Source organism: Tiliqua scincoides, chromosome 2 (genome assembly GCF_035046505.1).
Source record: "Tiliqua scincoides isolate rTilSci1 chromosome 2, rTilSci1.hap2, whole genome shotgun sequence".
NCBI lineage: Eukaryota > Metazoa > Chordata > Lepidosauria > Squamata > Scincidae > Tiliqua > Tiliqua scincoides.
The window spans coordinates 224,870,869-224,883,917 of record NC_089822.1 but is presented as its reverse complement, the minus strand read 5'-3'; the positions used below and the strand labels follow the sequence as shown (position 1 = coordinate 224,883,917).

The 13,049-nt window shown below is 46.7% G+C and overlaps 1 protein-coding gene across 3 annotated transcripts in view; it reads left to right on the top strand.

Moving 5' to 3' along the window:
* The first annotated feature begins 226 nt into the window (after positions 1–226).
* Positions 227–13,049, top strand: part of SLC41A3 (solute carrier family 41 member 3) — a 41,814-nt gene continuing 28,991 nt past the window's right edge. The window contains exons 1-2 of one of the 3 annotated variants that reach the window (XM_066618490.1): positions 227–335; positions 3,142–3,468. In XM_066618490.1, the coding sequence (XP_066474587.1) occupies positions 3,178–3,468 (291 nt within the window). In that variant the 5' untranslated portion in view covers positions 227–335; positions 3,142–3,177. Of the gene's footprint in view, positions 336–790; positions 970–3,141; positions 3,469–13,049 lie in introns of those variants that run through there. The other 2 variants (XM_066618491.1, XM_066618493.1) reach the window with 2 other exon arrangements.

Sequence of the window (13,049 nt, the reverse complement as noted above, 5' to 3'; positions counted from 1 at the left end):
CGCGCCGGCTCCACTGACTCCCCCCGGGGGAAGAGGTGCCTGTGCAAGGCGAGCATGTGCAGAGCGCCCCCTGGTCGCCACCCCCGGAGCTGGTGCTTGGTGCTGCCGGGAACCCCCCGCCGAGCCCGAGCCACAAAGCGCAGCAGCGCGAGGGGGCGGCGCCTGCTCGCCCTGTGCCCGCGGCCGGGTGTCTGCAGCGGGGCTTGCCCTTCCTTTTCCGCTCCGCGCCCGCCGCGGAGCTGCCTTGCTACAGTAGCCGAGGCGGGGGGAGCGCGATACCCACCTGCGGGCCCAGGGGGCGGTAGAGCCCTGGCAGGGAAGGACGGAGGCGCTGGGTGAGTGCTGCGGCGGGGGGGCGCCTCTTCCCCTTTGTGGGGCTTGCATGTGCCCATCCCCGCAGGACGATGCATTGTCACCCCCCCCCAGCTTTTGTGCCCCCTTTGGTCCTTCCTTCCCCGCTGTCACTGTCGTTCTTTGGGGTGTCCCCGGAATCCTGAGCAGCCCCCAAAATCAGGGCTGCGCTGCCCAAGCCTAGGCAGGTCTACTCAGAAGTAAGTCCCATTGTGCTCAATGAGATTTACTCCCGGGAAAGTGTGGGTAGGATTGGGCAGGCAATCACTGAGCGGTTTTAATGCACGAGTGTTTCTTAAGTCCTGTCCTTCCATTGCAGGCCAAGAGCTGGCGCCTGGCTCAGAGCATGGGAAGCATCCATCACCCATTCCATCCTGTGTAGCTCTTGGATAACGGATGCTGCTAGATGCGGGGATTGGGGCATGAAGAAGCAACTCCCATGGAAGGAAATGTCCTCAATTGCATGGCTTTTGAATCGGTGACTAGGTTAATGCCTCAATTTGAGGTACATGGGAAGCTTAATCCAGTGCAGATGAGAGTACTGTTCAAGATCTGAGTGGAATTGTTTGGGATGATATTTCCCCTCTCAAGAAGAAGATTTCACCTATTTCAAGAATAGTAGGTTCACAACTGGGGTGGGGGAGGGAACTTCTAGATCCAGTGCTGCTCTTGGATGCTAAAGTGGGGTAGTGGCTAGGGGTGCTTTTGATCAACTCCATCTGGTAGGCTAGTTGTGCCCTTTCCTAGACATTGAGCCTAGCTTCTGAAGCTCTGCTCTAGTCACCTCTAGGTTGGATTACTGTAGTGTTTCTCAACCAGTGGTACTTGAGGTGGTGTCTGGTGGTACACACAGGACTCCCAGACCCTTGCCACCTGGCAGCAAGACCTGCAGTACTTTACAGGCAGAGCTCTGAGCATGAGCTTTTCATGCTTTCAGAAGAGCCCCATCCTGAGTCTCTTACCAGTGTTTAGTGCATTGTGTCTGGCCTCCAAATTCAGATGTAACTGGCAGTACTTCCAGTAGGTGAACCCTGCAAAGTGGTACAGCAGGGGACACATGTTGAGAAACACTGGATTATGGTATTATGTGAAGCTGTCCTTGAAGACAGACCAGAAGTGCCCATTGGTTCAGAATGTGGTCATGCTAGTTTTGTCTGGGACCAAGAGACCAGTTTATATCAGGCTGTTCTTTTACCAACTTCTCTGGTTACCCGTTTATTTCTGGGTTGAATTTGACCCTAAAACATGAAGGGGAGCTGGGACCAGAGTATCTCAAGAACTATCTCCTCCTTTATAAGCCTGCCCCCAAACCCCATTCCAAAAACCTAATCTCCTCTCGGTATTCCCCCATTGTAGGTAGAGTTATGGTGGGTGTGCGCAGCAGACAGGACCTTTTCTGTTGTGGCACCCAAAGTTTTGAAATTACCTCTCTACATAGGTCACCTGGCTCTGTCACTGTCCATTTTTAGATGAACAGTGAAAACTTCTTTTTCTGCAACCCTTCTAATATTTTTAATCTGCTGCTCTTTTGGTGTTTCCCTCTGTGTGGGATAGAGAAGGGGGATGCCTCTCCTAAGATGGTGTTTGCCATTTGCAGTTCTTATAAGCTCTTGAATTATATCTTTAAAAAAACAGAAAAAACCTGCCCAATTAATTGGTGGTATCTTTTAGTCAATTCATTTTTAAAATGTACTTTAATCAATCAGTTGATTAAATGTTGCACTGAAATATTAATTGGCCGTAGGAATTAGAGGGTGAGGTGAGCCTTGAACCTGGTCATTGTTCAAACTTAAGTCCTCAATTAGGATGCACCTGATCATGCTGTAAGTGAATCAAAGCTCAATGAACGGTAACCTCTGGCATCCAAGGGATGGCTGGCAAGTGGGGTCATTCCCACATTTTGCTAGAGCCAGTCTTTCATGCAACTGGTTCATAGACCCTGCACTCCGGAGTGACATTGAGGGAGTGTACTAATAAAAACATAAGGAGCCCTGCTGAATCAGGCTAAAGGCCTATCTAGTCCAGATTCCTGAATCTCACAGTGGTCCACCAGATGCCTCAGAAAGCACACAAGACAACAAGATACCTGTATACTGTTGCCACTCCCTTGCATCTGACATTAAAACACAGTCTACTTCTGAAGCCAGGAGGCTGAATATATGCACCATGGCTTATATCCTGTGATGGATTTTTCCTCCATAAATCCAATCCCCTTTTAAAGACATCTAGGCCAGGTTCTGTCACCACATCCTGTGGCAAGGAGTTCTACAGATTAATTACACTCATATTCCACCTTTCCTATGTGAAGTTTCATATTCCCCCTTTTCCTATAGAAGTGGCTTGCCTGGGGCTCTTATTCAAACATGCTCCCATCCGGGCACTGACCAGGCTTGCATATCATGAGCAATATAGAGCAGGCTGAGGACAGAGACATGGCTGTTTTCGTTTAGCTGGTGCCTGTCTTGTATTATGTTTGAGATCTGTTTTCCACTTTGCAAAATCTATTTTAAAATGCAAGTTACAAATCAGTTTTTTAAGAATGAATAGAATAGCATCATCTGTCCTGAGGCCATCGTTGGAGGAGTAGCACTGAGCAAATTCTCTCATGTGGCTCCTGGGATTCACTGCAGGAGCCAGTCCACTGAAAATAATAATTTGGGTTTGGATTTCTAGAGAAGAAAAAAGGAGAGGGGGCAAGAAGTTTTTTCCCCCTTAAAAACCACTCCTTTTGGTTATCACTTATCTCTCCTTCTCTCTTTCCCCCCTCTGGACTCTTTCTCTGGCCTCAAGCTTCCCTGAAAGGATCCCTCAACCTGAAGAACCAACATGAAAGGTGAAGAAACTCGGCAGCGTCGGAAGGAAGGCAGGGCCAGGAATGGAGAGCGAACCAGGCACAAGGCAAAGAAGAGTAAACACAAAGACAGCAGCAAGCTTGGCAGCCAGGGGACAGAGGATGGCCCTTTGCTCCTACCTCCGAAGCAGCCTGCAGAGGCAAAAGTGGCGATGGCCAAGCTGCAGGAGGAATCAGCCCTGACCATTGGCCTTCAGGTGCTCTTGCCTTACTTACTAGCTGGCATGGGGATGGTCCTCGCCGGAATGGTCTTGGATTATGTTCAGGTAGGAAGAACAAACGCTCTGTGCTTTTCTTTCAGTGTGTTCCACTGCTAGAGAACGGGGTGTGTGTCATGTTTCTCCTTTAGGTGTCCACAGTCTGAACAAGATCTAAATAATAAGATCTTGTTTTGGGTGGTGACTTCCCTCCTACCACATTTAGGCTGCAATTCTATGCATACTTTCCTGGAAGTAAGCTCTATTGAATTTAAGGGACTTTATTCTGAGTAGACGTGCATAGGATTGTGCTGTTGGCATAATAACTGAGCAATGTCTACTGGCTGCAGTCCTATGTATGCATTTACTTAGGAGTAAGCCCCAGTGAAATTTAATTCTGAGTTTCTAGGGTCGGGCTGTAAGAGTGCAATCTTGAATGCACTTACTTGAACATTAGTCCCATTGAACAGAGGACTTCTGAGTACATTTGCAGGTGGATCAAGCTATTTTTACAATTTGTAGAGCTTCCACACTTCTTAGCTGACATCGGAATTGAAACTCTGTGTTTGGACTGTGTTTGACCAGAAGTGATCTTGGCTTATGAGGAAAGGCTACGGTGTTTGGGCCTCTTCAGCCTAGAAAAGAGACGCCTGAGGGGGGACATGATTGAGAGGGGGACATGATTGAGACATACAAAATTATGCAGGAGATGGACAGAGTGGATAGGGAGATGCTCTTTACACTCTCACATAACACCAGAACTAGGGGACATCCACTAAAATTGAGTGTTGGGAGAGTTAGAACAGACAAAAGAAAATATTTCTTTACTCAGCGTGTGGTCGGTCTATGAAACTCCTTGCCACAGGATGTGGTGATGGCATCTAGCCTGGACGCCTTTAAAAGGGGATTGGACAAGTTTCTGGAGGAAAAATCCATTACGGGGTACAAGCCATGATGTGTATGCGCAGCCTCCTGATTTTAGAAATGGGTTATGTCAGAATGCTAGATGCAAGGGAGGGTACCAGGATGAGGTCTCTGCACACTCTGGTGTGCTCCCTGGGGCATTTGGTGGGCCACTGTGAGATACAGGAAGCTGGACTAGATGGGCCTATGGCTGTTCTTATGTTCTAATCATCATATCCCTTCCTAGTAGGGCTCTTTTCAGATATTTTCCTGTGACTCTGCTGTCTTCCCTGCCCTTCTCTGCTAGTTTTGCAGAAAAATTCTAATCACGTTTACTCAGAAGTATAGCCTACTGATTTAACTGAGTCTTGCATACAGTTGTTTAGGATTACTGCTTTAAATAAGCAAGGCACAGTCAAATATTGCTTATTGCAATATGCAAGTGTTGAAATAACAAAATTCTTAATTAAAAACAATTTTTTTCTAGGATTTTATTTTTAGGTTTAAGCTTTTTATCTATTCTGTAAGTATGTACGCTCTTTCTAACAAGTTAATTTTTGAGCTCTGCAACCCTTTCTCCCTCTGCCCTGCCAATATTTGATTTACTTTCCTAGCAAAGTAGGAGGTCAGGTTGCCCCTTTTCTATCTGACATTAAAAGCCCTGTTACTTGTCCTGACTAGTTTCACAAAGTTGGAGTTAATATTCCGGTCTAGCATTAGCTTTGTATTGCGTGTTAGGATTGCAGAGATCAGTTAGAAGTTCCTCCTAATTCAGAATGACTTCAAACTCACTATATAAAGATAGAGAAAGAGGGATGAGCTGTCTATGCTGTTAAGTGTTGTGCCAGGCTGCTTGGTTACGGCAGGTATCAAATGTTTTATGTATGTCATTGAGACCATGACCCAGTTAGGCCCCCAGACAACTTCACCAATGACTGATAGCAGCTTACCCTGGCTATTTCACCACACATGTTTTGTATTGGGGTTATCTTTCCTTCTCCCCTTGTTAACTTGCTGGCCAGTCCAGTATACCCAGTGCTTGTGTGTACATCCCTTCTGGTTTCTTTGTCCACCTTCTAAATCTGATGGACCAAACTGTCACCTGCAAAAGTTTGGGCCACAATCAAAATCCTTTAGGATCAGTTCACAAGACTCAACTTGCACATTGTGGCATGTGGTGAAGCAGTCCTGGGATTGCTAAGTACTCATACCTTCTAGAAAATGCAGTGGACAACGTATTAAAATTCTCATGTACATTGACCCTATGATAAAAGTGACAGCAAGGTCTGCTCTCTTAAACTTTGTGAAACTAGGGTCTGCTCAGACCCTTAATGCTTACAGCATGCATAATGCCATCAGGCCACCCTTTACAGATCTTTCTGTGGAGACTCTGCTTAATGCCCCTGTCTTCATTTGCAGCCACAACAAAATCCAAGTACAGGGTCTTTTGAGAATGGCTGTTTAGGTCAAAAAAGGCACTTTTGGTTTTATGATAAGTGATTCCACAGATATGGGATCCGCGGATCCACAGGTATGGGAGCCCCCATATATGTGTGATTACCAAACCTTACAGTGGCTTGATTCCAGAGTACAGTGAGTGGAAGGAAAAAATGACAATGGAAGGATAAAATCTGAAGCACACTTACTAGGGAGTTTGCATCTGTGGACATGTGGGGACTTACTTACAAGTAACCACGTGTAGGATAGCAGTGTATGAGTCGTTCCGTGAATTCTTGTAGAACGTGGAAGTCTTCTTGCAGTGCCACAGTTCATTCAGGGGGGTAGTAGCATACAAGGAACTTCGTGATTATGGAAGATACAGGTCATACCAAGTAAATTCTATCAGACCTTTGAACAGTGTTGAGAGGAACAGTTTTGCACAAACTTCTCTGGTTGAGGGCTTGCTTCGCTCAGGCAGCACTCTTCCTTGTTATTCTTTCCTTGTTACTCTTTTCTCTCCTAGTCTTCTTCTCCCTCTATTTAAGCTGTGAACTCATTGCATCTGGGACCTGTTTCTTTCACAAATCCTGTACAGTACCATTGACCTTGATGGTACTGTATTGTCCCTCCCCACCACCAACAGTCCCCAAGAAACAAAACATCTTTCTTTAAGACTCCAGAATCAGGAAGCAAGGTATGCTCTGCAAAGTAAAGAACCACTGTTGTCTAGTGCAGTGGTTCCCAAACTGGTGGGTCATGTCCCACCAAGGGAACTGGAAAAGGGGAATGGCCCAGAAATCAACAGCAACATGATCAGGACAATTGTGCTGCTGCCAGGGAGAGAAAGGTTTTTTAAAACTTACCTGGGGGTCACTATGGCTTACCGGAGGGTCTGGGGAGTCTGCCACCCCTCTGCACCCTTCCCAGCAGCTCCAAACTGATAAGGGAGAAGGAACACTTCCTGTTTCGTCACAAAATTGGAAGTGGTTTTTTCCCTCTTTCCAGCAGTTTGGAGCTGTTGTGATGATTGCAGAAGGGGTCACAGGCTCCCCAGACCCTCTGGAGAGCCAAAGTGATCCTCAGGTAAGGTTAACAAACCCTTCCCCAGCAGCAGCATGATTGTCCCGACTGTGTTGCTTTCCCCTCTGCAAATACAGGGTTCTCAAAGTTGAAGTAGGACTTTGGAGATCACTGATCTAGTGTCTACAACACTGGGCTAAAACCCAGGAGACGAGTATGCAGAACCTTGCTCAGCCATGAACTGTGGCGTCAAACTAGGCATGATGATCTCATCTGATTTCTCCAAAATTCCTATAAAGCTGGAATGGGAGCAATTTAATGTGCTTTTGCCCTCTGAAATCACTTTCCCCCTCAATTTTTCATCTCTGTGTCTTAGAGCACTACCTGGAGAATTAAGTGACTGGGATGGGGAGAGGGAGCACAAGAAGTGGTAGGGATGAGTACCCTCCTTCTGCCTACCCCTTAATGCAGTTGTTGGACTGCTGTAAGTTCCTATGGGGCAAAGGCAAAGGGGCAAAAGCAATGACACAATCACTGCGATCACACCGCTGCAGGGGGTTAAAGGTTTTTTTTTCCCTTACCTGAGATAGTGCCAGCCTACTGGAGGGGGGGAGGGCTGGGGAGCATGCAGACCCCTGCAGGGCTCCCAGCACCTCCAAACTTCTGAACATTGTCAAAAACAGGCACTTCTGGTTGCACAACAAAAACAGGAAGTGCCTGTTTTTGAATATTAGATTTGGAGGTGCAGAGAGCCCTGCAGAGGGGTTCGCAGGCTCCCCGGATTCTCCAGGAGGCTGGCGCTGCTTCAGGGAAGGGATAAAACCCCTTTAATCCCTGGCAGTGGAGCAATTGCAGTGATCGTGTCACTGCCTTCACCCTGCTCCCAGCCCTTAAAGGAGCAGAGACAGGGCTTCCCTGGTTGGGGCGTCACGATGCCCAAGTTTGGGAACCTCTGCCTTAATATGTTTAAAACACCACCGCTCCTTGAGTTGTGGGTCTGCTGCTGTCACCTCTAGTTTGGCTATTTGGGATGGCTTCAGGTAAGTTGCCGGCTCTCTTGCAGTTCTCATATAATCATATAATCTTGCAGTTCTCATATAAAAGGCCATTAATGGGCTTCTTCACAGATCTCTGTTGTAAAGTGCTTTGGAGCACTGGAATGTATTATAGACCTTAGTAATGCTAATAAGATTCATAGGAATGAATTTCCATTCATTCTTTCTTCTGAGAGCAGAGTTTTTCTTTTTTATTGGTATAGATGCTGAATCCATCTATCAAAGTAGATCTATTTTTCATCTACTTGTCTGGGATCTCTTTTTCCTTCGTCACTGCTGACTATATTTCTGCTTTGTTTTCTGACATTTGTCTTGAGTTGGCATCTCATTTAACTTCCCCCCCCCCCGAGTTTAGTGATTTTTCATCCTTTTTCATCTCACAGCGCACTGTCATGGCACTAAAATGATCACTTTTCTATTTTGTCATTTAGAAAGTGAATATTAAGATACAGAAACAACAAATGAAATGCATTAGCTCAAGGTTGTACAGCGTAACACACCCAATCTGAACAAGAACTGACTGAGGAATGAAATAAGTTCTGCCTTTCCTCAAGCCCCGCCATGACCCTAGTAATAAATGATCCTCCCCCCAGCTCCTGTGGCACACCTGGGGACCACCCATGGCATACCAATGTGCCACAGCGCAGCAGTTGAATATCTCTGTACTAGTTACGGTCCAGTGCTTTGCTTAAAAAGAAAGTTTCTGTTCTGCAGTAATCCCAGAAATGCAGCGCTCCCTGATTCAGCACTGACAGATTTTCTACCTCTTTTACTGGAGGCACCTTAATGATGTAATAAAGATAAGGATTGTACACTCCCAGGTCTCCTGAGCTAACTGCCCGTTCTGCAAATTGATTTGTCGCCTACAGGCTTTTTATGGTGTTGACTTAATTACGGGAGTCGAATGAACTCATTCACCTTAACAAAGGCCTCTTTTCCTACTGCATCCTTTCAGGGCACCCAGCTTGAACAGCTGCCCATGCAGTCAGGCCTCTGAGATAGGGAAAGTTCAGAGATCAGAATTATTGGGCAGTAGGATGTCATCTCGGGGCCTTCCTTTTTCTCGTTAGAGCTGCTGCAACAAGTTCTGTCTAGGCGAGGGCTCAGCTGTGAGAAGGAGGCTGTATTCTGTCCACTGGCAGATTCAGAATGAGGGTTTGGGTTGGGTGTCAGGCAAGAGGAGTAGCAGAGGGTGCTCAGGTCAAGAGGTCAAGAAGTGGCAGGCGGGCTGAAATAGGAGGGTGGCAACAGAGTCGGAATCCCACCAGCCAGGTGACATCTGTAACATCTCTTCTTCTTGATGCGTTTTCCATTGTATTTTGTTGCTGTAAAGTGCTTTACATGGGGTACGCCTTCAAAGACGTCTGAAAAATCTTGCTGGGACAGAGTGTCACAGCCAGAATGCTTGTTGGAGTGACGGGAGAGCGTCATACCTATCCAGGACCAAATGCACTGGCGATCCATTCCAGGCTTGGTTCAAAACACTGTTCTGAATGCCTATAGCCCTGGGAACTAGGGTACCTTAAGGATCATCTTCATCCATTTGAGCCTGCCTGGGCTTTAAGATCTACTATAAGAACAGAAGAGCCCTGCTGAATCAGGTCAAAAGCCCATCTAGTCCAGCTTCCTGTATCTCACAGTGGCCCACAAGATGCCTCCAAGGGCACACAAGACAACAAGATACCTGTGTCCTGGTGCCCTCCCTTGCATCTGGCCTTCTGAGGTAGCCTACTTCTAAAACCAGGAGGTTGCACACCGGTACACTTGTAACCTGTGATGGATTTTTCCTTCAGAAATCGGTCCAATCCCCTTTTAAAGACATCTAGGCCAGACGCCATCACTGCATCATGTGGCAAGGAGTTCCACAGGTAAATTACACAAGCTCTGTTCAGTAGTCTCATGTCATTGTCTTCGGTTCATTTTGAGGCTCTTACAGGAACACTGTCTGTGGAGAGACCCATTAGGCCCTCTCTTCAGCTGCTTTTAAGAGGACAGTAAAACCGGTTTTGTTTAACTTGGGTTTTTTTCATTGATCTGTATTAGCTTATTTTCTGCGGCTGCTGTTCTTCCTGTATGCTTTGACTTGTTCTGTGTTACTGCTGTGTTTTTAATTGAGTGCATTTTGTTTGTATAATTTGATGGTTAGCCACTTTGGGAAGCCCATGGTTTGAAAGGCAAGATATCAGTCTTTTGAATAAATATTCGTGCTGTACAGCTAACTTCTTATCCAAGTAGCATTCTTCAAGCACAGATATGTGCCTGGCTGCTGCTGGGGACCCCTGCCCCTTGAACACACATACATTGTCCTAGAAATATTCCTACATTATTCTGTGGGTGTGTCGTTTGCCTTGTTTTCAGACTTAAGTCACTGATTGCCATGGGAAATCCCTTTTCCCCTAATCTGCAGTTGGTTTGAGTGTATGAGGGAAGACCTCCTAACCCTTCCTTTTTGCCCAGTGCTTGAAAAGGAATGAGGGATGCAAAGGCTTGTTTTTCTAAATGTGACAAAATGTTGCAGTGTGTGTCCAGAACTCCAGCTGACCTGGAAAAGCGCTCACATAATGGATGGCGAGAGGTGAGGGGAGCACAGAAGCCCTACCCCTTGACTTGCCTCAGTTTTATTCAATCCATGTCCCCTGAGGGCTGGGGATAAGAATAGGCCCTCAGTTTGGCTGTACTTGTCGTAAGAGGCGACTGAATAGCCACCGGCTAGATGGGACTCGTTAGCCTGGGAAGGCAGCTCATCTGAGAGAAGGAAAACTCTGATCCTAAAGCTCCACTGCCTTGTGGCTACGTCCAGTTATGGAAAAGGCTTCAGAAGTCAACCTCGAGGCAAAATCCGGAGCCGGAATCCCTGAGACAGTTCATGGCTGAAAACAGTCACGTTCTGGCAACTCCTGCAACGTCACTGGAACCAACCGTATTGGCTTCTGCCTTTCCATTGGACCATTTCAGCGACGTGGAGAGGGGGAATTTGCTGCATGGGAAGCAGTCTATCCTCCATATCTACTTTACCCAGGCTTCACGCACTGGAGAGGACACTCTGTTCCAGAACCAGCATTCAGAGTGCGATACCATAGTCTTCCGAGACTGAAGGATGCCAACAAGAACAAGACAAGATTCAATCCATGTCACTCATAGCATTCTGGAAACAGGAGCAGGGAGAATCACAAAATCGACTGAAAAAGGGGCTGTACTGTAGAAATAAATAATATTTATTTATTTATTTATTTACCAGTAATAACAACCAGGAAAAAAAGTTACTCGGACATTTATCTCCCTATATTTACACAAGCTTGCAAACTGCAGGAGCTCAGCTGCTTACAGGGCAATTAGCAACTATCTGATTTTTGAATAGCCTCAGGGCTTAAGGGAATTAGTTATCTGATCTGATCTGTTGGGTCCTGCTCTGCTGCTGCAGGACCCACCAAAAATCAGGTCGTGACCTACCAGTGAGTCCCAACCCACAGTTTGAGAAACACTATTCTAGACTTTGGAGCAGGGGTGCCTATATCCCGGCCCAGGGGCTTGGGGACTCCCAGTCTGGCCTGCAGAGAGCCCAGTCTCCAATAAGCCTCTGGCCCTCCAGAGGCTTGCTGGAGCCTGTGCTGGCCCGACGCAACTGCTCTAAGTGTGAGGGCAACTGTTCTACCTCTCACATGAGCTGTGGGACAAGGGCTCCCTCCAGTGCTTACTGTTTCACGTCTGTGATACAGCAGCAGCAGCGAAGGAAAGGCCAGCCTTGCTATGTGCAATTCCTTTTATAGGCCTTGAGCTTTTGCAAGACCTTTATTCAGTCATATAAGTTCCACCTCTAATATATTCATTTAAGTAAATTTATTCAGATTTGTAAATTAATTCTTTTTCTTTTTCCTGGCCCCCAACACAGTGTCAGAGAGGTAATGTGGCACTCCTGCCAACAAGTTTGGACACCCCTGTTCTAGAGTAATATCTCGGTTGACTCTGAGGCTCCATTCCTAGAAAGCTATGTGCTGTCTGAAGCTGCGCTATAGGAGATGCCACTGGATGAAACGCATGCTGATTGGTCCTGCCCTTCCCAGAATACACCACTCCCATTGGCCACAGTGGCTGTCAGACTGGGATGAAAACACTGCAGCGAGTCAGCACGAAAGGAATTGGCATTAGAGTAATGGCTGTACTTCTGAATACCTAGGGAGTCTGTCAAGTATGTAAGATCATCTACCTCCTTTTGTGGTAGACCTGTTCTGCTTGAAAGCCCAAAGGCACCCAACTGCCTGAGTTAACTAGGGGAACAGGAGGCACCCGCAACCAGATGTTGTGTCTCCCTGATCCTCATGCCCACCTCTCCATGTTAGATGTTGTTATTTTTCCAACAGCCACCTCAACATTCCACAGTTGCTGGGGGCTGCCGAGCTTGATCAGTCCATGCTATGTTTACTTTCAGATTGATGCACTTTTGCTTACTTAGGCCAGTCCCCAAGTATTGAGAAATCGCAACCTCTCTTTTGAGGGGGCTCTGTTTTTCTTGCACTCAGCCACCTGAATTTGATATAAGTACATATGATGATGATTTTGCACAGGAACAGGAAGCCTTGGGAAGATTCCTCTTCCTGAGTAGCAAAGTAATGTCAGAAAAGTGGCTACTGAGTTTCTGTTTAACTCACTTTTACCCGGCCCACAGGTATATACGTTTGGTCCCTGTTGCGTATATGCAGTGTGGGGCAGAAATGGCTTAATGTAGCTGGTCCTAGATGTCAGTGTTCTAGGTTTCAGCTCCACCCCTCTTACAAGAGGTTGAAGTTTACAACACTTCTACCTGTAGGTACCAGTCTACAACACTGGTAGAACACTGTTTGTCTTTGTTGAGGGAATGGAAGCAGCTGAAAAGAGTAAGATTCTGTGATTAGTCACAAAACAGATGTTGTCCCAGAACATCTGGGACCAGCAGCCAGTCTGAATGACAACTATGGTATGTGTATGTGGTTGGGGGGAGGCTGCTTTAACCCTTTACCTCTTCCAAGATCTGAATTTGAATCGGGGCCTACCACAACTGCTGTTTGTCCCATTGGTGTTGATGGGAGCTTTTGTCAAAGAGCAAATAGCAGCAGCAAAGGGGCCCGATTCAGGCCAAGACAATGGTGGGACAAAGAGTTGAAGCCTCAGATTTCCCCACCCCCCATGATTCCTGTTGTGTGTGTGGGGGGGGACGACCACATATCAGCTTCTCTAATGATGTCCTTAACAGATGAG